At 43.2% G+C, this 22824-nt stretch overlaps 1 protein-coding gene across 5 annotated transcripts in view; it reads left to right on the top strand.

Moving 5' to 3' along the window:
- The window catches only part of SORCS3 (sortilin related VPS10 domain containing receptor 3), a 612586-nt gene that overhangs the window by 314567 nt on the left and 275195 nt on the right, over window positions 1-22824 (top strand). For all 5 annotated transcript variants that reach the window (XM_060286394.1, XM_030865557.2, XM_060286392.1 and 2 more), the window contains exon 4: window positions 22597-22755. In XM_060286394.1, the coding sequence (XP_060142377.1) occupies window positions 22600-22755 (156 nt within the window). In that variant the 5' untranslated portion in view covers window positions 22597-22599. The remainder of the gene's footprint in view (window positions 1-22596; window positions 22756-22824) is intronic.

Here is a 22824-nt window from a genome sequence, read left to right as displayed (position 1 = left end):
CAGTCTACACGTCAGAGCTGGAAGATCAGATGTGGGCAAAGCAAAGCGGACACAATACCCAGATTCATGATTATCTTGACTTCTGGGCAAAGCTGGCTTTTGATGTGATGCCTTATATCGTGAAGCCACATCCCAGGATATCCTTATAATTCAGCCATTCTTCCTTCTGGCTAATCTTGACAATAGGAAGGAAGTTCACAATTGTCCATTGTCGAGGGGCCTGACAAACTAGGCTAAATATTTTATGTACGTCATTTCATTTAACTCCCACCCAAACCAGTGAACCAACCCATAGATGTTAGTTACTATCTGCTTTTACACCAGGTTCAGAGAGCAGAGCAGGTGAGCCCCACAGTGAGATTTGAAGTCATTTCTGCTTGATTCCGTGTCCAGTGTTCTTCTGCTACGCCAGTGGTTCTCAAGTGTGGTTCCTGAACCATATCATCGGCATCACTTGAGAACTTGTTAGAGATGCAAATTCCCAGACCCACCCCAGAATTTCGGAGTCACACACTGTGGTGGTAGAGGGGGCAGCAACCTACGGTTCCACAAGCCCTTCAGGTGACAGCACTACGTCAGCTGTTTCTCAGAATACTTAACTTCCTCTAAGTCCTTGCTAGTCAAGGTGTGGGCTGTAGACCCAGAAGCATTGGCTTAATTTAGGAGCCTGTTAGAAGTGCAGAATCTCACACCCCTCACCACACCTGTTAGACCAGAATCTGTATTTTAATAAGGTCTTCGGTGATCCATGAGCATATTCAAGTGTGAAATGCACTGCTCTGAGCTATACCTTTTCTCCCCTTAGTCTTAAATTGGCCTAGTCTAGATGTCCACAATCCTTGGCGTATGCATTAAACCGTGAGGCAGGAACAAAGACTGAAGGTCCTCTCGTGTTTTACCTTGGGACTAAGTTGAGAGCTGTGCTTACTCCATTCTGATCAGATTCAAGTTTCCGTCCCTACATGCTTGCCTCTGTAGCCTAAATGCATACACACAGTGACACCAAATACTTACTTGTTTCCCTTTGACGTCACCTTAAGCTAGGCACGACGACCACGGAGTAGCTCGGGTTGTGTTAACATGTTGTAAACTAGTAGGGATGGCAACTCTCGCCTATTAATGAGGCGAGAGGATGGCTAATTCCTGCTCATTTCTATTCCAGAAACTAGATGTACACCCTGAAAGCAGCAGCTCATTGCTCCACAGTTGATGCTCATTTCTTTCCAACTCTGTAAATAGGTGGTGTTTAGAAAGCCTAAAATGTAGACTCTTTGGGGGAAAGACACACACCTTTTAGGAGCTTCGTGTGAAGTTAGCGAAGTTACGAAACGGCTGTTTGGGGACCTCACCTCTGACAGAGTAGTGGGGATTAAAGGCTAGTCAGAGAAGGATATTAACGAATGTTGTCCTGATTCCCTTGCTGTGATTGTTCTGTCCCTGGGGCCACATCCTTCTCTCCTGCAGCCCTTGATTTCCCATCGAGTACAGGGACACTGACCCGTCGTGTGAAGGCTGCACCTGCATTTCACGCTCCATTTTACTTCACGCGAGTTCTTCAGACTCTCCATGGCCACCTCCTTGATGGAGGGCTATCAGGCACTAGCAGTTTACTTCTGTTCTGCAAGGAACTGGAGAAAAATAGTTTTTCTTGCTGTAAACACTCTGAAGGTGAGGTGCTGACCCATGTGCGTACATTAGAATAATCTCGGTGCTCGTCCTAAGGCCGATTCAGGGCTCTGCTCTCTGAGTCAGAAATCCCCAATTCGGTATGTCTGCAGTGGGACCTAGGAAGATGCAGAGTTTAACAGGCATTTCAGAGGATTCAGATGGTCTTATCCAAGGTGCCACTCTTGGCTAACAATTATACCATTGATAACTGTGGGATTTTAAGAAGATCGCTGAATCTCTCACGTACCCTCAACTGTATATTGAGAGAGTTGTGATGGATGATTCTGCTCTATAATAGTTTTCTCGGAGCTAGTTAACTATTATTTCACACAGACACATCTGTTAACATCTGCAGTGTACCAGATACTGTGCTGAATGCCGGGGAAAAGAAAGAGAAGTCAGATACAGTCACTGTTCTCAGAGATGTCACAGTCTGCTGAGGACACACACGTACGGAGCGATAGATGGCAGTAAGCATACTAGCTGGTATAATAGCAATAGGACGTAGGACCCAAGAGGGTCCAGAGTTGGGAAAGGTGACATGGAGTGAATTCCCGCTGTATTCGGATAGCGCTTTATATTGCGTTCTGTAGGGGTGTCTACAACAAGGGGAGACCAAGAGTCATAGGGAACTCTTGGTCCTATGGGAAGGGCAAGATTGTCCTAAAAACGTCCAGTCTGATGGAAGAGGCAGATCCAGATATGTAACTAACTGAGTTTCCTCTGACTGATAACGGGATTTGGTCTCTACGAAACAAAAAACAAACAAACACAAAAAACTGTCAAGAAAATTCACGCTGCCGAGAGAGAATCTCGAAAGGGACTCTGGCGATTTGTGTTATTTCCAGGAAATATGGTGATCCTATTATTAAAATCTTAGGAGAGACGTGGTTCAGTCCATTGCCTGGAGGTTTGCAGGCTATCCGTCCCATTTTTCATTACCCAATAATAAATATCGTAGTGAAAGTCACCTTTAACGCTTAAATATTGCTAGGGTTTTATGGGACTGAATTGAACGGACTGCCCTGGTATATGAAAGCCGTGTAGGTGAGGCGGCTTTATAACACACGCTTCGTGAAGCTGTATGAAGCCCCTGTACACACCGCCCTTTGAGATGAGAGGCTTCAAGCACGGCGCTTGGGCATGAGGGGCCTCTGCTTGTTCATTAAACCTGTTGGTAATGTTAATTTTTAAGGAATAGGAAGAGGAGGCTTGAGGCAAGTAGAATGGGATTTGTTCCTGGGAGGGGTCATCTGCCGGGAGCTGTCCCTTCCATCAGCAGGTCATGTGGGTTCTTTATGTAGGTTCTCCAGCCTGAGTTGGAGTCGGACATCACTGGGAAGAAAATAGACCAGTGCCAAGACTCATGAGCCAGTAGGGGGCTGTTAGGTTAGTAGAGCTGTTCAGGCTTCCCTGATGGTAGTGGTCCGTGGGACCTGTTTAGACCAACTGTATAGTTATTAATTTTCATGAAGCAGAGGAGTTGATTAGACTGGTCACTTTACAAGCCAGGTGGGAGTCCGTTTTGCGCTTACCAGTATCTTCCGCTTAGTATTGTCATCCTGGTTTTTCTTGGCGTGGCCGGGGGAGGCTGGAGCCAGCCAGTGCTGGCCATAGCTCTTTTATTTTATTTTTAGTGAGGTGAAATTCACATAACATACAAGTAACCATTTTAAAGTGAATAATTCAGTGACATTGAATACATTTACCATATTATACAGCCACCACCTCACTCTAGTTCCGACACATTTCATCACCCCCGAAAACCCTGTAACCATTAAATTGTCACTTCCTGTTCCTCCCTACCCAGACCCTGGAAACCACCAACTTGCCTATTTCTGTGGACTGGCCTGTTCTGGATGTTTCATATAAATGGACTTATGCAATATGTGACCTTTTGTGACCAGCTTCTTTCACTTAGCATAATGTCTTTGAGGTTCATCCATTTGTGGCATATTATCAGTACTTCGTTCCTTTTTATGGCTGTGTAATGTTCCATGTATGTGTCCCAGAATTGGCTTATCCATTCAGCTGCGGATGAATGTTTGGACTGTTTCCACATGTTTTGGCTACATTCTGTGAATAGTGCCGCTGTGAACATGAATGTACATGTATCTGTTTGAGTGTTTGTTTTGGATTTGTTTGAGCATATACCTGCGGGTGGAATTCAGGTGTATTATTTGTACAAGATATTCCTTGCCCCCCACCCTGCCCCTGGGGTTCTCCCCCTGGGGGAATTCTATAACTCACATTAGCGGGAGCAGGCGTGGCCATATGACTTGCTTTGGCCAATGAATGCAGTGAGAGCAGAGGTGACCAGTGCCCCTTGTGATCAGAAGCCTTAGGAACCATTTAGAGGCTCTGCCGTGACTCCTTTCCCACATCCAGTGGTCCTGCGGGGATGCAGCAGTTGCTCCTTCAGGCTGAGTTCACAAAGGCAGGTGGCATAGAGCAAGCAGTTGGTCTTTTGAACTCCCTCTGAGAGACACTCACTCGGACTTCGGGGATGTGGGGATAAAAAGATGGGGGAACTCTCCCTGCCGTGAAAGAGCTTACAGTTTTACTGTAATTTAAGCAGGTAGTCATAGCTCTAAAAAGCACTGCAGAGGGAAAAGGGAGGAATCCACGGAGCTTTCTTAGAGGATGTTGGGTTTGGCCTTAAAGGACAGATAGGGTTTAGGTGTATAGAGTGTAAAGAGAGCTTTCCAGGAAGAAGAATGGGATTAGCAGTGGCTTGGAGGTGGCAAAGTAAGATGTTTGAGGAAGAGTGAATTGGGTGACTCTTTTCAAGAGTTTAGGCGCCCTGAGGACATGGGGTTGGAAAGTTCTGCTGGAACCAGTGAGTGAGAGACTGTGACCTCCAGGCTAATGAGTCTGTTCTCTGTAATCTGACATTGTGTTTCCCAAGCATGCACGATACTGGATGACTGACCCACTGCTCCTTTCCTGTGCTTTAGGGACCAGATACATCCTTCTACAACAGTGGATATCAATCTTTACATGTTTTTTACTTCCCACATCTCAGCTCTGCAATCTGAGTGACCCGCCTCCTGCTTCAAACTGATCCTCTGTGTTTGTCACCATCTTAACTGAGAATAACTGTTCTCAGCCCTGTGGGGAGCAGAAGGGAAAGAAAAGCCCCAACATTTGAGTTTGCCAACGTGCGTCAGAAGTTTCCAAACAATAGTTCTCTTTCTTACTTTCTCCTCTAATGGTGGTGGGGCAGTGTGTTCCTTTTGGATTTCACAGTGGAGCAAAAACTGAAGCTTTGAAGTCAAGGCACTAATAAGTGAGCTAATAAATGGAGTTGGGATTTGAATCTTGTCTTACCCTGTTTCTCCCATGCCCATCCTAGAATGTGAGCGAATGATTGGCCACATGACCAAATGACTAAATGAAAAATCAAGGGATGTTTGATTCCAAATCTCAATGTGATGGGATTCTGTAAGGAATCTCTCTACCACCACAAACACCGAAAGAAATACTCTGGAGCTGTGGTGAGGGTCATCAGAGGGTAAGATGGCGCAGCTCTGGTGGGAGTGAGGGGAGCCAGTTTCGTGGGGCTCCTGGATGGAGGGGGCTCAGCTAAGAGAATATTCCCATTTATCTCAGGTCCTGAAACAGGAGGGAAAGGGGCAGGGCACAACTTTTAAAAGAATGACATAGCTATAGAACATGACAAAAACTAGTTAGAACCAACTATATCCAAGATGGTGGAAGAGTTGATTTCCAGTGGCCCTCGGGCATCATTATACGCTCATTGTAATACATCAGCATAAGCTAAGTAACTCACCCACCAGCGCCATGACAGTTCCGAGGCTGACCATAAAAGGCCGAAAAGTGGGCAGTGGCCCAATTCCTGGAAATCTCCACCCCCTTCCCCAAAATAATTGGAATAATCATTAGCCTGTGAAATTACCCAGCCCATAAAAACTAACCACCATATCAGGGCCTTTTGCCTTCTGAGATGGCCCACACTCTGTCTGTGGAGTGTGTCTTCTCTCTAAATAAATCCACTTCTTACCTATCACTTTTGTCTCTCACTGAATTCTTTCTGCAATGAAACATAAAGAACCTGAGCTTCATTAAGTCCTGAGACCAGGTGTGTGATCTCAATTAAAAGACCGTGGGTTCAAGTGCCAACCTGAGTTCTGGCTGAGTTCGAGTCCTGGCACGTGGGTTCAAGTCCCATCTGAGGTGCACAGTTTCAGTCCCGCTTCTCTGGACAGACTTCTGGGTGCAGGGAAGTCCTTGGGCTGATCCTATTCAAGTGTATTGTCAAGGGCGTTTTCTGGCCCTTGGCTGTGGGATTAGAGCTCTTTGAAAACCCTAGCTAGGAAAGTGGGGAAAAGTGAAGAAAGCAAGCTGAAATGTAATTTCCTCTTTAATACAGACTGTCATTTAATCTAATATCATAGAGAATGATTAGATCTTAAAAACCTATAAATTACATTTGACACCTCTCTGGTACGCCTCTGCTCTCCCTCTCGGCACTCATACACCACAACAGTGGGCTGTGGCTGAGAGGAGCTCTCTCCGTGTAGTTTGTTTATTGGCTCTTAATGAGAAGCGATTAATCTAAATCACCATAGGGGTGGATCCTTTGCGAGCTTTGGAATCGGAGATGACAGTGGACCTTTATGACAAATGCGCTGCTCCATCCTTACCAACAACACAAAGTTTGTGAGAGTGTGTGTGGTGCTTTTGGGGAGAGAAAACACACAGACACACACAAAAGATAAGACTGCAACCTTTGGGCACTTCCATCTCTCTCCCTTCCAGTCTTTCCTCTCCTGCCTCTTCCCACTCTCCCTGACTGCGGCAGCTGGGGCTCCTCATTACGTTGTTACCTGGAAGACCCTCTTCTCCGTTGATGACAGTTATTGTGGCTTTTTCTCCCCTGCCTGTCTGGGGACCGCCCGGTGCAGGATGATGGATCATTACAGAGAGTACCTCCCCGGCGAAGTTGCCACCTCTCTGTCCCCTCCCATCCTGCATCACGTTGGGAAAGAGAGGAAGCACCGCCAAACAAACCAACACCCTGAAAACCCAAAAGGAAAAAAAAAATACATTCTGCCAGGGGTTCTTTTGTTTGGGGAGAATGGGGTCAAATTTGCAGCTGAAGGGATGGAAACCAAAGGGGGAGAATGGTGGACAAAAGTCTCTCCTGCTCTGTTTGATTCTTTTCTGCTCCTGTGTTTGCACTGACTCTGTTGTTCCCTTGCTATGTCCTCTCACTGTCCTTCACCGTGTCACCAATACAGAGCACAGCAAGGACAGGGCACTCAACTTGGAAGGTCAAGTTCTGAGTTTGAGCCCCAGTTTTCATCCTTGGTGACCAGCTGTGACCTCGGCAAGTCACCGGGTGCAGGCTTGGTATTTCCTTGCCTCTGGAATGAGGTGTGGTAGGCAGATCTATGGCCTCCTGGAAACATCTGAATCCCTGGAATCTGTGAAGGGGGAATTCAGGTTCTAGATGGAATTAAGGCTGTTCATCCTCTGACCTTAAAATATTTGACTCTTATTGTGGCTTTCTCTCCCCTGCCTGTCTGGAAACTGCCTGGCACAGGATGGCGATCATTACAGAGAGCACCTGCCTAGCACAATTGCCAGGGGAGCCCTCTGGATTCTCCAGGTGGGCCATTGTATTCACAAGCATCCTTAAAAGTGCTGTGGACGAAGACTGTTGCCTGCTGCATCAGTAAACAAAAGGTGTGTGGTCATCGAGCCACTGCAGCCAATCCCAACTGTGTGCCCTGAGGTGATTCAGGCTGGGGAAAAACAGGATACTGGCCCTAGGTAGTTCAGGTGCATATCAAGTGAATGATTTTAATGAACCCAGACTCTTGTATCTTCCCATATATAGAAAAGTGCTAAATTCACTTACTTGAGATGTTTGTTTTTTCTTTTTTAAATATCTTTATTAGAGTATAATTGCTCTACAATGGTGTGTTAGTTTCTGCTCTACAACAAAGTGAACCAGCTATACATACAAATGTATCCCCATATCTCCTCCCTCTTGCGTCTCCCTCCCACCCTCCCTATCCCACCCCTCTAGGTGGTCACAAAGCACCCGGCTGATCTCCCTGTGCTATGCGGCTGCTTCCCACTAGCTATCTATTTTACATTTGGTAGTGTATATAAGTTCATAACGCTCTCACTTCATCCCAGCTTGCGCTTCCCCCTCCCCGTGTCCTCAAGTTCATTCTGTACGTCTGTGTCTTTATTCCTGTCCCGCCCCTAGGTTCTTCAGAAACATTTTTTTTATTTTTTAGATTCCATATATATGTGTTAGCATACGGTATTTATTTTTCTCTTTCTGGCTTACTTCACTCTGTATGACAGTCTCTAGGTCTATCCACATCTCTACAAATGACCCAGTTTTGTTCCTTTTTACGGCTGAGTAATATTCCATTGTATATATGTGCCACATCTTCTTTATCCATTCATCTGTCAATGGACACTTAGGTTGCTTCCGTGTCCTGGCTGTTGTAAGTAGAGCTGCAGTGAACATTGTGGTACATGACTCTTTTTGAATTATGGTTTTCTCAGGGTGTATGCCCAGTAGTGGGATTGCTGGGTCATATGATAGTTGTATTTGTAGTTTTTAAGGAACCTCCATACTGTTCTCCAGAGTGGCTGTATCAATTCACATTCCCACCAACAGTGCAAGAGGGCTCCCTTTTCTCCACACCCTCTCCAGCGTTTATTGTTTGTAGATTTTTTGATGATGGCCATTCTGACTGGTGTGAGGTGATACCTCACTGTAGTTTTGACTTGCATTTCTCTAATGATTAGTGATGTTGAGCATCCTTTCATGTTGCTTTTTCTTTAACTAACAGTAATCTCTTAATGTTTGGACTGCCTGGTTTTTGTTGCATAAACTCCTATACATCCTGGCTCCTCCCTGACCTTTTCACAGCTGTCCCTCTGAACTGAGAGGCTGCCTCCCAGGCTTAAGTCCTCAGCAAGTCTGTCAAATAAACATAATTCTCAACTTTTAGGTTGTGCTTTTTTTTTAGTCAACAGTTCGTAAGAGGGAAGAAGGGTCAGAGTGATGTGATATGAGAAAGACTAGACTGGCCATGGCTGGCTTTGAAGATGGAAGGGGGCTTGGAGCCAAGGAGCTGGGGGTAGCCTCTAGAAGCTGGCAAAGGCAAGGATTCTCACCTAGAGCCTCCAGAAAAGAATGCCACCCTGCTGACACCTTGACTTCAGCCCAGTGAGACCCATTTGGGCCTCTGAGATCCCAAACTGTAAAATAATAAAATCACGTTATTTTAAGCCATTAAGCTTGTGCTAATTTGTTTCCAGCCACAGGGAACTAATACAGTGGGTAATAATGCCAGCTCTGCCTTCCTCAGGGAGCAGAGTGAGGATGGAGGAGAAAATAGCTGAGGAAGGACTTGGCCAAATATAAAATGCAATGCCACGCGAAGGCCTCAATATTAACTTCAGCTGAGGGTGAAGGGATGCACAGCAGGTGTCTTGAGCTGGGGGTGGAAAGCACAGATCAAGGGTCTGCCCAGCTCCTTGCAGGGTCTGGTTCCTTTTCATTTTCACTCTTTCTGGGAGCTAAATGTCTCTGGTCTGGCCGAATGGGCTCAGTGCCACCATTTCCTTTCCTTAGGACGGTTCCCGCACTGCAGTCCCGCAGTGCGGGACTGTGAGGTACCACTGGTTAGGACAGCCTGGCTTTTAGGGGGTCCGTTGGCCCCAGGGGCTGCTGCCTCAGAAAGTTGCCTGACTCCCTGTTGATCACATCCAGCATTTAGCCGTATGTGAGCCCATCCCTGCCCCTCGGAAGTGTGGGCGGTGATGGGGAGTGAGGAGTTGAGCTCTAACTCCAGCTCCTGTTCACATGCTCAGCATTCTTACTGAGCCAGGAGATGTTCCCGGAACGGAACGTAGGGACCTTGTTCCCTATGCTAATGAAGCTCTCCACTGCATGGTCTCTTCCAACTAGGCCGGGACACAGGACACTTCCAAGCATATCTACTCCCCTGATTGTTTTCCTTGGGATAACCTATTGCTTGTCTTGCCTCTCCTGACTAGAATAGTTGTTCCCAAATTGCTAATCCCAGTAGGGTCAAGTCCTTGAAAATTGCCTAGCTTGAAGGCTTCTCATATGAAGAATTTAAGATCCAATGGGAAAAATAGGATTAGCAGGTGAACTTATAAAAGTCCTTGTCTCTTTTTTATAATGTTCACTGAATGAAATACTAAAGCTAGCACACTAAATAAATACTGTATCACTGACAATCTGCGATTCTTAAATTAGTCATAATGGGTACAGTGCAGTTAATTTCCGTTTACCATCCCTTGTGCGCTAGAATCTTTTCAGGATCTTCCTCCCCCACAGCTTCAACAAGATGCTTATAAATTAAGTTTCTTTTGTGGTAGGTAATATGCATGCTGTGAGCATTTTTTCTTTCTCTCTTCATATAGTCATTGCCTTTCTGATTTTAGGATTCTGAGCAGCGATTCTTAACTCTGGGCTTCCACTGCGGTCCCACATGTGCACAGTAGGAAGTTGGGTGCTTGAAACAGCAAATAATGTAGATGATCTCGATTCAGCTAGTTTGATATTTCTCACAACCTTTCCCAGTACACCTGGTTACCAAATCCTACGCCTTCGTCCCATCTAACCTATGTCTCAGCACCCTCCATCCGCTCTCAGGAGTACATGCATCTTTCTTTAGTGCTCCTAAGATGGACAGAGACCAAACAAATAAACCAAAGACCCTCAAGTCAGACCATAACAAAACAGTACGAATAATTCAACAAAAGTAATGAAAATGACTTCCAACCCAATCCTATAGATTTCAGGTTTTTTTAAAAAAATTATGAGACTTCTTTTTCCTTCTCTCCCAGGGTTAGACTTGCTTTCTTAAAAAATATTGGAGTTGAACGTCTTGCAGAAAAATAACATGGCCATCAGTTTATTAACTTATCTGTATTAGACTTCGACAAAGAGGAACTAGATTGACAGAGAGACTGCCCTAAGTGATAATTACCACAGGTAGGGCTGGTGATACCTGGACCGCCAGTGGCCAGTGCTTGCTCCACATAAAGGTTTGCTGACTGCTCTTACTGAGATGGAGCCGGCTTCTCTGGACAGGGCCCTGGTAAGCCACAGATCCAATACAGTGAACATTTGGTCAAGCAAACTTTGAAACCCTTGAGCGACTTTCACTCAGCCACACATCAGATATTGATTGAGCATGCTTCACTGAGCACAGCAAAGACCAGGGGATGTGGTATCAGTGACACTCTCTGTCTTTAAGACACTTAACATCTAGGTGGCAAAGTGAGATGAATGCAAGTGAAACAAAGTTTAACTAATATGTTAAAATATATAAAGTGTTTATAACTTTTCACATATTTTAAACATGAAGCCATAGTTCAGTGTGATCACGAATTTGCCAATGGAGTTCATGGAAGGTAGAGATCGTTCCCCTGGAGCAGTTGAGAGGCTTCATGGAAGGGAGGGAATTAAAAAGGGCCTGGAAGGAAGGCATGGACCAGGGAAAACGCTAGGCTTTCTAGGCAAGGAGGAACACTAGCAAAGATAGGAATGTTAGAGGAGTGCTTGGCTAGGGTATATGGTTGGGTTGTAGAGATCAAGCCTGAGCACAGTGTGGGGCACACTTACGGAGTGTCTGAGGTGCCAGACTTGGTTTTCATGACCTGCTGAGGGTACTGGAGTTTCTTACGGAGAGGAAATGCCATGATCGTGATCAGAGCTGGGCCAGGGGAGAGCCATCGTGCAGTGCAAGGCAGGCCCGATGGTTTACAGCATGGGTGGGGCGGGCAACCAGGATTCCTGCTAGAGAGGAGGTCAAGACTAGTGCTCCCTGGCCTGGGAGGTGCTCTCGTTGCTTTCTCAGTGAGGTACCCTCGGTAGCTACCCCGCCTTCACCCATGCCTGTCCTGCACTCAGAGCAGTGCATGCAGTGTGGACAGATACTTGTCCAGCTTCTCAGCTTTTCCACCGGCAGGCAACGGGCAGCATGATCCTGTTGGGATTCTCGAAAGGGCTAATGGGAAAGTGTGTGTAGGTGTGGTGAGAGAGAGAGAAACATTTCATTTTTATGAGCAGGTAATATCTGCTCATTGCAGAATAGCAGAATAATAGGGAAAAAATAGAAAAGTGTAAGAAAAAAAAATGAAAATGACTCATGATCTTGCTGCACAGGAATGCCTACGGTTAACATGGAGTGAATTTTTCCTTCCAGTTGTTCATTTGTGCATAAATGTGGGCATGAGATAGAAACAATTTTTAACAAATTTGAAATTATGCCTCATGTGTTTTCAGCCTGCTTTTCATGCACGGCTTCCACATACGATTATTTTTCACGTGTCATAAAACTATTTGAATTCATACTTAATAGCTGCATAATATTCCATTGAATGGATTTAGCCTACTTTATTTAATTATTCTATCAGCTATTTGGTTTGTTTCCAATGTTTTGGTGTTATAAATAACGCTGAGATGAACACACAGGTGCATAAGTCTTTTATTGGGTCCCTGATGGTTTCCTTGGACAGATTCCTAGAAGAGAAGTTACAGGGTCAAAGGTATGAATATTTATGAATCTTGTTCCATCTTGCTGCATTGCTTTCAGAACAGTCATGCCAAGGTATACTTGCATCAACACTGACTGTCTGCATGTTTCACTCCACTGTCTTGGCCATGGTCACCAATATCCTCCACATTGCTAGATTCAGTGGTCGGTTCTCCAGAACTCATCTTACTGCACTGTCAGCTGCATTTGACACAGTTGGACACTCTCTTTCCTGATACACTTTCTTTTCTTGGTTTCAAATTTTGAGGACGTCACACTCTCTGGGTCTTCCTTCTCCTTCTCACACTTCATTTCTGGTTCTTCCTTATGTCTTTGACCCTTAAACAGTGTGCTAGAGCCCAGTTCTCAGACTCCTTTCTATCTATATTTGCTGTCTCTGTGATCTCCAGATTCATGTCTAAATGCTGTTCAAACACTGAAGTCTCCTAACTTCTTATCTGCAGGCCAGCCCACTCTATCCGCTGTCTACTCATCAGCCCCTCTGGATGTCTATTAGGCACCTGAAACCTGGCCTTTTCAAAATCATATTCCTCATTTCCAAAGCCCCCAATCTGCTCCTCCCATAAGCTTTCCTGTCTCATAAACAAGCAATTCTGTTTTCCCACTTGTTCAGGCCAAAAACCTACCTGACCATTTGAGTTATTTCCAAGTTTTGATCATGATAAACAACACTGAAAGGAACATACAGGTATAAACCTTTTTATTTTCTAATGTGACCCCTCTCTTTCTCTTACTCCCTACAGCGCATCTGTAAGCAGACCTTTTTGACTTTTCCTTTATCCCCACAGATGGACCACATCTCAGTAACTGAGACGGCACTCCATCATCAGCCTCTCCCACCTGGATCATTTCAGTGGCCTCTTACTGGTCTCTCTGATTCTTTACCTGCTATCCCCCACTTCCCACAATGCTCTATTCAGCTGGAGTTAAAGGATCAAAATACAAGCCACAGCATACATCACCTTGCTCGAAGCCTGCCAATGCCCGCCAATGCTTTCCACATCCCTTGGGATAAAGCCAGGGTGCTCATATCACCTACTGCCCCCATGCTCAACCCTCTACTTCCGTCGCTCTGTCCTAGCTCAGTGGACTCCTACATCCTTTCTGAAATGTCCCCTTCTCAGTGAGGCCTTTCCTGACCCTGCTACTCAAATTTCAGACCCTCCCCTTCAGTACTTCCTTCCTCCTTTCCTGATTTATTTTAATCTAAAGGACTCGTCATCATCTGATAAGCTACACACTTTACCTCTTTGTTTGTGTGTTGTCTGTTCTCCCCTCACTAGGATGCAAGTTCTCTGAGGGCAGGGTTTTTCATTTGGTTTGCTTATTGCTCTTATCTTAGTCTTTATAGTACAGCCTGGCATAAAGTAAGGACTCTGTAAATAATGGTTGAATAAATAGTGTTTATACGTCTGATTAGTTTTCACATTTTCTTAGCAAGTTGTTTTATCTCATCTCATATCTAATTTTTTTTTTCCCCTGGTACGAGGGCCTCTCACTGTTGTGGCCTCTCCCGTTGCGGAGCAACAGGCTCCGGACGCGCAGGCTCAGCGGCCATGGCTCACGGGCCCAGCTGCTCCGCGGCATGTGGGATCCTCCCAGACCGGGGCACGAACCCACGTCCCCTGCATCGGCAGGCGGACTCTCAACCACTGGGCCACCAGGGAAGCCCTCATATCTAATTTTATATTTTTCTTTCTGCGTTTTTTTTAAAATTGTGGTAAAATACACATAACTATAGTTTACCACCTTAACCATTTTTAGATGTACATTTCAGTAGTGTTAAGTACATTCACATTGTTGTGCAGCCAGACTCCAGAGCTCTTTCCATCTGGTGAAACTATGCTCGTTAAACAGCAACTCCTCATTCTCCATTTTCCCCCAGCTTCTGGCAGCCATTTTTCTACTTTCTGTCTTTATGAATTTGACTAGTCTAGGTACTCTAATAGAAATCATACAGTGTTTGTCTTTTGGCTTATTTCACTTAACATAATGTCTTTACGTTTAATCCACGTTGTAGCATGTGTCAGAATTCCTTTCCTTTTTAAGACTGAATAATATTCCATTATACGTATATACCACATTTTGTTTATTCCTCCATCAGTGGACACTTGGGTTGCTTCCACATTTGGGCTATTGTTAATAATGGTGTTTTGAACATGGATGTACAAATATCTCTTTGAGATCCTGCTTTCAATTCTTTACGGCATATATCCAGAAGTGAAAAGGCTTGATCATATGTAATTCCATTTTTTTTGAGGAACTACTATACTGTTTTCCATAGCAGCTGCACCATTTAGAATTCACATCAACAATGCACAAGGGTTCCAATTTCCCTAAATCCTCACCAGATATATATTATATATGTATATTTTTGAAAAATGTCTATTCAAGTCCTTTGATCATTTTTTAATTGAGTTGTTTTTTGCTGTTGTTGATTTGGGATTTTTATATATATTTTTTGCTGATTGGCCTCAATGATTGTTGCTTTACTGGTGATGCTTGAGTTAAGTTCTGAAGGACAAGTAGAAATATGCTTAATAAAATGGGTTGGAGTGGAAAGGTGAGGAGTCTAATCTTGGTAAAGAGAATGGCATGTATAAATACTAATGGGTGAAAGGGACTTGCATATAAACATAAATATGAATTGATGTTCTACCTGAAAAATGTATATGTAGTTTACAAATTTTTCCCAAAATAAGATATATGTGTGTGTATACATATATGTGTGTGTGTATACATATATGTGTATATATATATATATATATATATATACTTATAAACGCACAAATATTGTAACAAGTTTTCTCAGTAGCAGCACTTTCGACATTTTGGGCTAGATAATTATTTGTTGTCCAGTGTTGTCCTGTGCATTGTAATTATTTAATAGTATCACTGGCCTCTACCCAGTAGATGCCAGTTACTCTCTTTCCTGACCTTAGTTGTGACAATTAAAATGTCTCCGGGGAGGGGGAATAGGTGAAATAGGTGAAGGGGATCAGAGGTACAAAGTTCCAGCTATAAAATAAATGTCATGGGGGATGTAATGTACACATAGAGAATGTAGTCAATAATATTGTAACAACTTTGTTTGGTAACAGGATGGTATCTGGTCTTATTACAGTGATCATGTCAAAATGTATAAAAATACAAATCACCATGTTGTACACCTGAAAGTAATCTAATATTGTATGTTAATTATAACTCAATAGAAAACTATGTTTCCATACATTGCTAAATGTCCCCTGAGGGCAACCCCCTTTCTTGCCAGCTATAACTTCTGATATAAGAGGAGATGTTAGGTAGAGAGATAAATAGATAGATGGGCGGTGGGGAGCGAATACTGGTATATTGTTATATTGTGATTAAGACCCTTATCTGTAACAGGCTTTACTTGTGTGTAAGTCAATATTCAACAACATATTGATTATGTCAGTAGGTTTAGGGGTCAGCCTAAAGAATATCTCTTATATTCTGTGTGAGCTTGTATTGATATTATTGTTATTTCTTACTGAGCACTAGCTGTGCTAAGAGTCTCCCATTAGGACTCAATTATACAGTAAATTATAGCATTTCTGCTTTTCTATTCAGAGGAAATCTACTTATTCCTATTCAAAGACTGTTTTCAAAGCATTGAACTACAATTTGTTTCCTTTGCATTTCTGGGATTCTGGCAGAGTAAGAGACTGGGAAACCTATAGCTTTCACCCCATTTTATAGATTGCACACAGGAGAAACAGAGCATGGCAACTGAATAAAGTAACATATTCATTAATTTTACAATTTGGGTATTATAAGACTCACCCAGCAGCAGGAAGGTGGGCATTCTGGAAATATTTCTCGGGAGGATTTTGACATCTTCAATACTAAGTTTGACTGGTTTAGACACAAATAAGCTTATAGGCTTTTGAAAATCTAAGTTGCTGAAGCAAAGCCTTGCCTGATTCCTGACTTACATCTGTGTCTTTTGTAATTTGCAACCCGCCATTAAAATTAGGGCCACCATTATTCAAGTTTCCCAGGAATTTCCTACAAAAAGAATTACTGGTCCAAAAAAAGAAAGAAAAAAAAAAGATATTGTACCATCTGTATGTTGATAAACTCTAAAACTTGTCCATCTCTAATCTGAGATACAGACAATTCATGTACCATAAATGCCCAAATCCATAGAGACAGGTTGTATGAGGTTCTTACCCCTAAGGCAGTGGTGTGTTTAATTCCTTCATGGGCCAGAGCCTCCCATTGAAGAGATGAGAGTGGTCATTCAAAGCGCAATGGTACTTAGTGAATTGACGATTACCTACTGATCGGTGTTCATTTTGGCGGTGTTGCTATTTGCTAATAGAGTGTGTTTTTCTTAAAATGTTACTAGGAATGTAAAATAAGTGTAAATTGTAGTTTTGTTCTCCCTCATCCTTTCACATTTTTTAAAAATTGTGGCACTAAAATGTATAACGTGAGAGCTACCCTCTTACCAAACTCTTCCAATTGCGCAGTGCAGTATTGTTAACTGTAAGCACAGAGTTGTACAGCATATCTCTAGAACTTGATCGTCTTGCAGGCCTGAAGCTTTATACACATTGAACAGCATTCCCCCTTTACCTCCACCACCCATCCCTTTGGTTTTTACCTACAAAACTCAGGGAGCCAAGAGGGAGGCAAATAATCCCCAAATCTCCAACCTGCTTGGCATCACTTCTGACTTCAGTTGTGCTCTTATCCTGGGTGATTATAGATCCAGGTTCATGTTTATTTAGCCATTAAGGCCCTGTGCTAAGCTCTTTAATCATTAACTCATTTAATCCTCATCTCATTTAATCCTCTCAAGAGCATTGTGAGTTAGAGATAATTATTATCTGTTTTTTTCATAGGTGAGATAACTGATTGGAAAAACTGGGTAATATCCTCACGTTTACACATAGAGTAGCAGACTGAAGATTTAAACTCAAGACACCTTCCCCCAGAGCCTATGGCATTAATAACTCTGTTCAACCCGAAATGAAAGACCCCCTTCTCCTCTTCCAGCACGTGCATACACCCACTGCAGATCTTGTGTCAGGACAAGCTAGAAAAAGAATCAAAGCAAACTGAAGCAAAAGCAAAATAAAACAAAACAAAAAATCTCCAGTGGGAACCCTTCCCTGCTCATATTGGCAAAATCACATAAATGCAGAATTCACAGGTGTCTTAACAGGTATTGCCATAAATTTTATATGTATATCCCTGCAATTAAAGATTCAAAGGCAAGGGTGGTAATTTCTTTGGGTCTGTAGGATCAAACTGTCATAACTATGCCAAGAGTCACATTCCTATTTCATAAATTCAGTCCACAGACAGATTGAATGTGAGTAAAATTTTTTTTGTAACAATCTCATTTTAAACGTTTTAAGGAGAGGTGTATACTTTCCATGTCGGCATTGTTCTTTTTTTTTTTTTTTTTTTTTTTTGGCGGTACGCAGGCCTCTCACTGTTGTGGCCTCTCCCGTTGCGGAGCGCAGGCTCAGCAGCCATGGCTCACGGGCCCAGCTGCTCTGCGGCATGCGAGATCCTCTCGGATCAGGGCTCGAACCCATGTCCCCTGCATAGGCAGGCGGACTCTCAACCACTGTGCCACCAGGGAAGCCCCTCGGCATAGTTCTTACCACTCCTTGTTTTGCTTTATCTGCTTTGCTCACTTAGTTTACCTGCTTTGCCCTCTTAGGCATTTACCTTTGAAATCCCTTCTTCCCAGTAACAATCTTGGTGGACATGGGATGATTTTCTTTGTATATGTAGTTATAGAAGTAGTTACGTAGATTCATACACAATATACATATTTTACCCTGAGGCTTAACTTCTGCTGAGGCTTTGGTTTCTGATTCTATTTATGTTAATATCATGGTTCCCTCTTTTTCTTTTTTTTTCTTTTTTTTTTTTTTAGCGCTACCATTCTATTTCTCCTTTGGTTTCCTATTCATTAATTCTTCATGTCCTCTTGGCCAAAGGTGGATATGAGTTAGAGGAGGAAAGGGGCTTTCTTAAAACTGCTTTTGGTGTGTGGATTTCTTAGCGTTGCTTAAAAAAGAATAAAGAGCTGCTTCTCTGACATTCCCTTGTCCCTTGGTAAAGCACAAAGTGCTAAGATTTCAAGGTCCACAAAAGCATTAGTGTTAGTTTGTGTGTGGCAGGAGGTGGTGGCATTGGAGTCCATCAGAGGAGGTAATAGGCAAGTTGCTTTCCTCCTCTGAGCCTCAGTTTCTTTACCTGTAAAATGCAAGTAATGATATGTCACATAATTTGTTTCAGGTTTCGATAAAATACCCTGTTAAGTGCCCAGCACAGGTTAGGATCCAAAACATGTAGGTTTCTATGTCCCTCCTTCCATTCTTCTCAGACACTAGGATTGAATACAGACACTGCCAGTGATATCAAAGTATATAAAAGGATATTTTTTAACATCTTTATTGAGGTATAATTGCTTTACATTGTTGTGTTAGTTGCTGCTGTATAACAAAGTGAGTCAGCTATACATATACATATATCCCCCTATCCCCTCCCTCTTGCGTCTCCCTCCCACCCTCCCTATCCCACCCCTCTAGGTGGTCACAAAGCACCAAGCTGATCTCCCTGTGCTATGCGGCTGCTTCCCACTAGCTATCTACCTTACGTTTGGTAGTGTATATATGTCCATGCCACTCTCTCGCTTTGTCACAGCTTACCCTTCCCCCTTCCCATATCCTCAAGTCCATTCTGTAGTAGGTCTGTGTCTTTATTCCTGTCTTACCCCTAGGTTCCTCATGACATTTTTTTTTCTTAAATTCCATATACATGTGTTAGCATACGGTATTTGTCTTTTACATCTGCGTCTTTATTCCTGTCCTGCCCCTAGGTTCTTCAGAATCATTTTTTTTTTTTTAGATTCCATATATCTGTGTTAGCATATGGTATTTGTTTTTCTCTTTCTGACTTACTTCACTCTGTACGACAGACTCTAGGTCCATCCACCTCACTACAAATAACTCAATTTCGTTTCTTTTTATGGCTAATATTCCATTGTATATATGTGCCACATCTTTATCCATTCATCTGTGGATGGACACTCAGGTTGCTTCCACGTCCTGGCTATTGTAAATAGTGCTGCAGTGAACACTGTGGTACGTGACTCTTTTTGAATTATGGTTTTCTCAGGGTATATGCAAAAAAAAGGATTTCTGATGAGAATGTCAGAGAAAGGTTGCAATAAAAATGTCCTCTTGCCAACAAAAGCACCCTAAAACCAACACACAATCTCAATAGACCTTAAATATAAGTGTGTTTCTGTACGTGTGCATGTGTATATGTGCCACAGTGATATATGTGTAAGCGTACGTGTGCACACACATGTGCCTCATCTGTGTGCGGCTTAGTGTGTTTGTGTATGCAAGTGTGTAGCGTGTGTGCAGGAAGAAACAGGGCTGGACGAAGAGAGTACATTGCACTAGATATTTGATGGTAACCCTTATTCAGTATATTGTAACTCATGGTATATAAAATAAAAGTTCACTTATGATGTTGGTCTTACCTTCTAATTAAAATCATAGGCATGAAGCTTCTTTATACCTGCATAAAATAAGCAGTTTAATTTCTCTGCACCAGGGGAGAAATGATTTCATTGCCTGTTATGTAGCTCATCGGTACGTGCCAGGAAGCAAGAGAAGGTGGTTATGACAGCTTCATTCTTTCCCTGTATATTTGTCCTTGCAGACTCTGCGAGGAGCATGGGTGCATCCTCTTAGATGTTTTCAAGGGCAGCAGGGGTGCTTTTACCAGTAGTCCCTACCCTTCGCAGTGCCAAGGGAGGAGAAAGTTATTGTCTATGAATAACCCATCTAAGAGCTTTTCCCCTAGGTTATTCACACATGAATGGAAAAAAAGAAAAAAACTATACTGCACCCATTTCTCAGAAATTTGCCGATAACTAGTAATAACTTATTTCAATGAAGCCAAAGCAAGTATTTGAGAAAAAGAAAGTAGACTTGTCTTGGAAGCTATAAAGGAATAAAAGAGGAAAATCACTATGAATCCTAGCAGTTAAAGGCATTGAATTTGTTTAAAGCTTACCTCATAATACTAATATATACTATGGGTAAATTTTTAAAATCCTAATATTCAATAGTTTTATAAGGTGTGGAAATTTTTTTTTACTTTACTCGGTACTTTGGACCCCATGGTGCAGACTGTGTGTAGCAGTAGCCCTAATAACTGGTGGCGGTACAGCCCAAGACAGGACAAATTATAAGAGGAAATAAACTCATTCAGTCACTGGGCAAAGATTGGAAATTCAAAGAAGTTGGGTGGAGCTGGGTGATAAAGGTCAAAAGGGCTTTGTTGCTGATGGAACCAAACACATACACAAGGGGCAGATCATACCAGGCTATTTTAGGAATTTTAGAATATAGGAAGATCAGAGATAAGCCACTGAATGGTTTTAGATTATTCTGGCCACAGTGTGCAAAGTGAATTGAGGGGGATACTGGTTGAAGCTGTGAGAATGACTAGGGGTGTCTTACAGGAATCCAATACAGAGATGGTCACATTTTGGACTAAGGCAATCATGATGGGCAGGGAGAGAACGGATCTGATTTTAGAGTTGTGAGTAGGTAGAACACGCAGAGCTTAGAGACTAATTAATTATAGGAGGTGAATAGAGAAACAGAGTTAGCGATGGTGTTGCGCTTGGCTTCTCATGGGATGGGCGGTTGGTGGAAACACTCACTGAACCAGGAAGCCCTGGGGGGGAAGAGGGCTTGGCTGAGGTACAGCCTGGGGCATGCTGAGTGTGAGGTGTTGTGAGACATCCAAATAGAAGAAGGCACCAGGCAGCTGAGTTTTCAAGTCTGAAACTCAGAGGAGACCTCAGATTGACATTTAATTTACGAGTTGTCTCCAGAAAGGTGGTAACGAAAAAAATAAATAAAAGTGAGGGTGGAAGTAGTCACCGAGGAACAGTGTGTCGACTGAAAAGAGAAGAAAGTCAAAACTGAGGGTTGAGGAATAGCCATATTATAAGGGTAATCAGGGAAAGTTGAGTATTCAAAAGAGGTAGAAAGGAGAACCAGAGAAGTGTGGTGTTACAGAAGCCCCTGGAAGAAAATGCTTCCAGAAGGATGGAATTGTCAGTGGTAACAAAGACTGCTAAGTGTTTAACTAAGGGACAGCTAGGTCTGAGTATCTCAGTGTTTATTGGATTTAAATACTAGAAAATCACTCACACCTTTAGTGAGACCAATGCCACTGAGGTCCTGTGAGTAGAAGTCAAATTGCACTGACTGGAGGGGCTTTTAAATAGTAACCATAGCTATCACTTGTCAAAAATATACACTATGCCAAGCATTGAAAGCCAGTTCTTGTATTGTCAGACCCAGTTCTTGTTGAGGAAACCAAGGCCTCCAGAGGTGAAGTAGCTTTTCAAGGTGACAGTATGACACAGAAGTGTTGATACTTGAATGTGCTCTTTCAGGTGCCAAAGCCTTTTCACTACACCACTCTGTCCATTTGGCTTGGGGAGGACAAACTTTCCTGAGCATCAATATTTGTCCCAAAGGCCTTTGGGGATATGTGCTTTGGAAAACATCTAGAGCAAAAGGGTCATGAAACCACTTAAATCAATTACATCGCTAAAACAGTTTAGAAAGAACGAAACAGTGGGATCTCTTTCATGACTAAAGAGTAGTAAGAGCAGTAGCGTGATGAAGAGTGACATGGAGAATTGACTGAGGGGAGATGAGGAAGCAGAGGTGTGATGCTCCTAAGGTCAGGGGACAGAGGACCACGGGAATAAACTTCCAGTACTTAAAAGTACAAGTACAAACATCAAAAATGAAGGTATTTAAAAGAAGGACCTCGGGCTTCCCTGGTGGCGCAGTGGTTGAGAGTCCGCCTGCCGATGCAGGGGACACAGGTTCCTGCCCCGGCCCGGGAAGATCCCACATGCCGCGGAGTGGCTGGGCCCGTGAGCCATGGCCGCTGAGCCTGCGCGTCCGGAGCCTGTGCTCCGCAACGGGAGAGGCCACAACAGTGAGAGGCCCGCGTACCGCAAAAAACATAAATAAATAAAAATAAAAATAAAATAAAAGAAGGACCTCAAAAAAATGAATCCTCATTTGTATGCAGACCTAACCTTGAACAGTATTTTAGCTCAATTCGGCAATGAGGGACTAAATTGGGTTAGAAAAATATCAATATTTCATCTAGAGGCCCAGATGCCCCTTTCTGTGCTGTGCTGTACAAATACAGATGACTTTATATTTATGCCTTAATTTCTTGTATTTATTCTCTCCTGCTAACTCTGTCTATATTTTCTCCTCTCCCCTCTCTTTAGATCATGCTTCTTAGTGATCCTGAGATGGAGAGCAGCCTACTGATCAGCTCAGATGAAGGGGCCACCTATCAGAAATACCGGCTCACCTTCTATATCCAGAGTCTGCTCTTTCACCCCAAGCAAGAGGACTGGGTGCTGGCCTACAGTCTGGATCAAAAGGTGAACAAATACCGGTTTCATTCATGTCCTGTCACTCAGGTGCCACCCGGTGAAAAGCACTTGCTTAGT

This window comes from Globicephala melas, chromosome 16 (assembly GCF_963455315.2).
Source record: "Globicephala melas chromosome 16, mGloMel1.2, whole genome shotgun sequence".
NCBI lineage: Eukaryota > Metazoa > Chordata > Mammalia > Artiodactyla > Delphinidae > Globicephala > Globicephala melas.
This window is presented reverse-complemented; position numbering and strand designations above follow the sequence as displayed.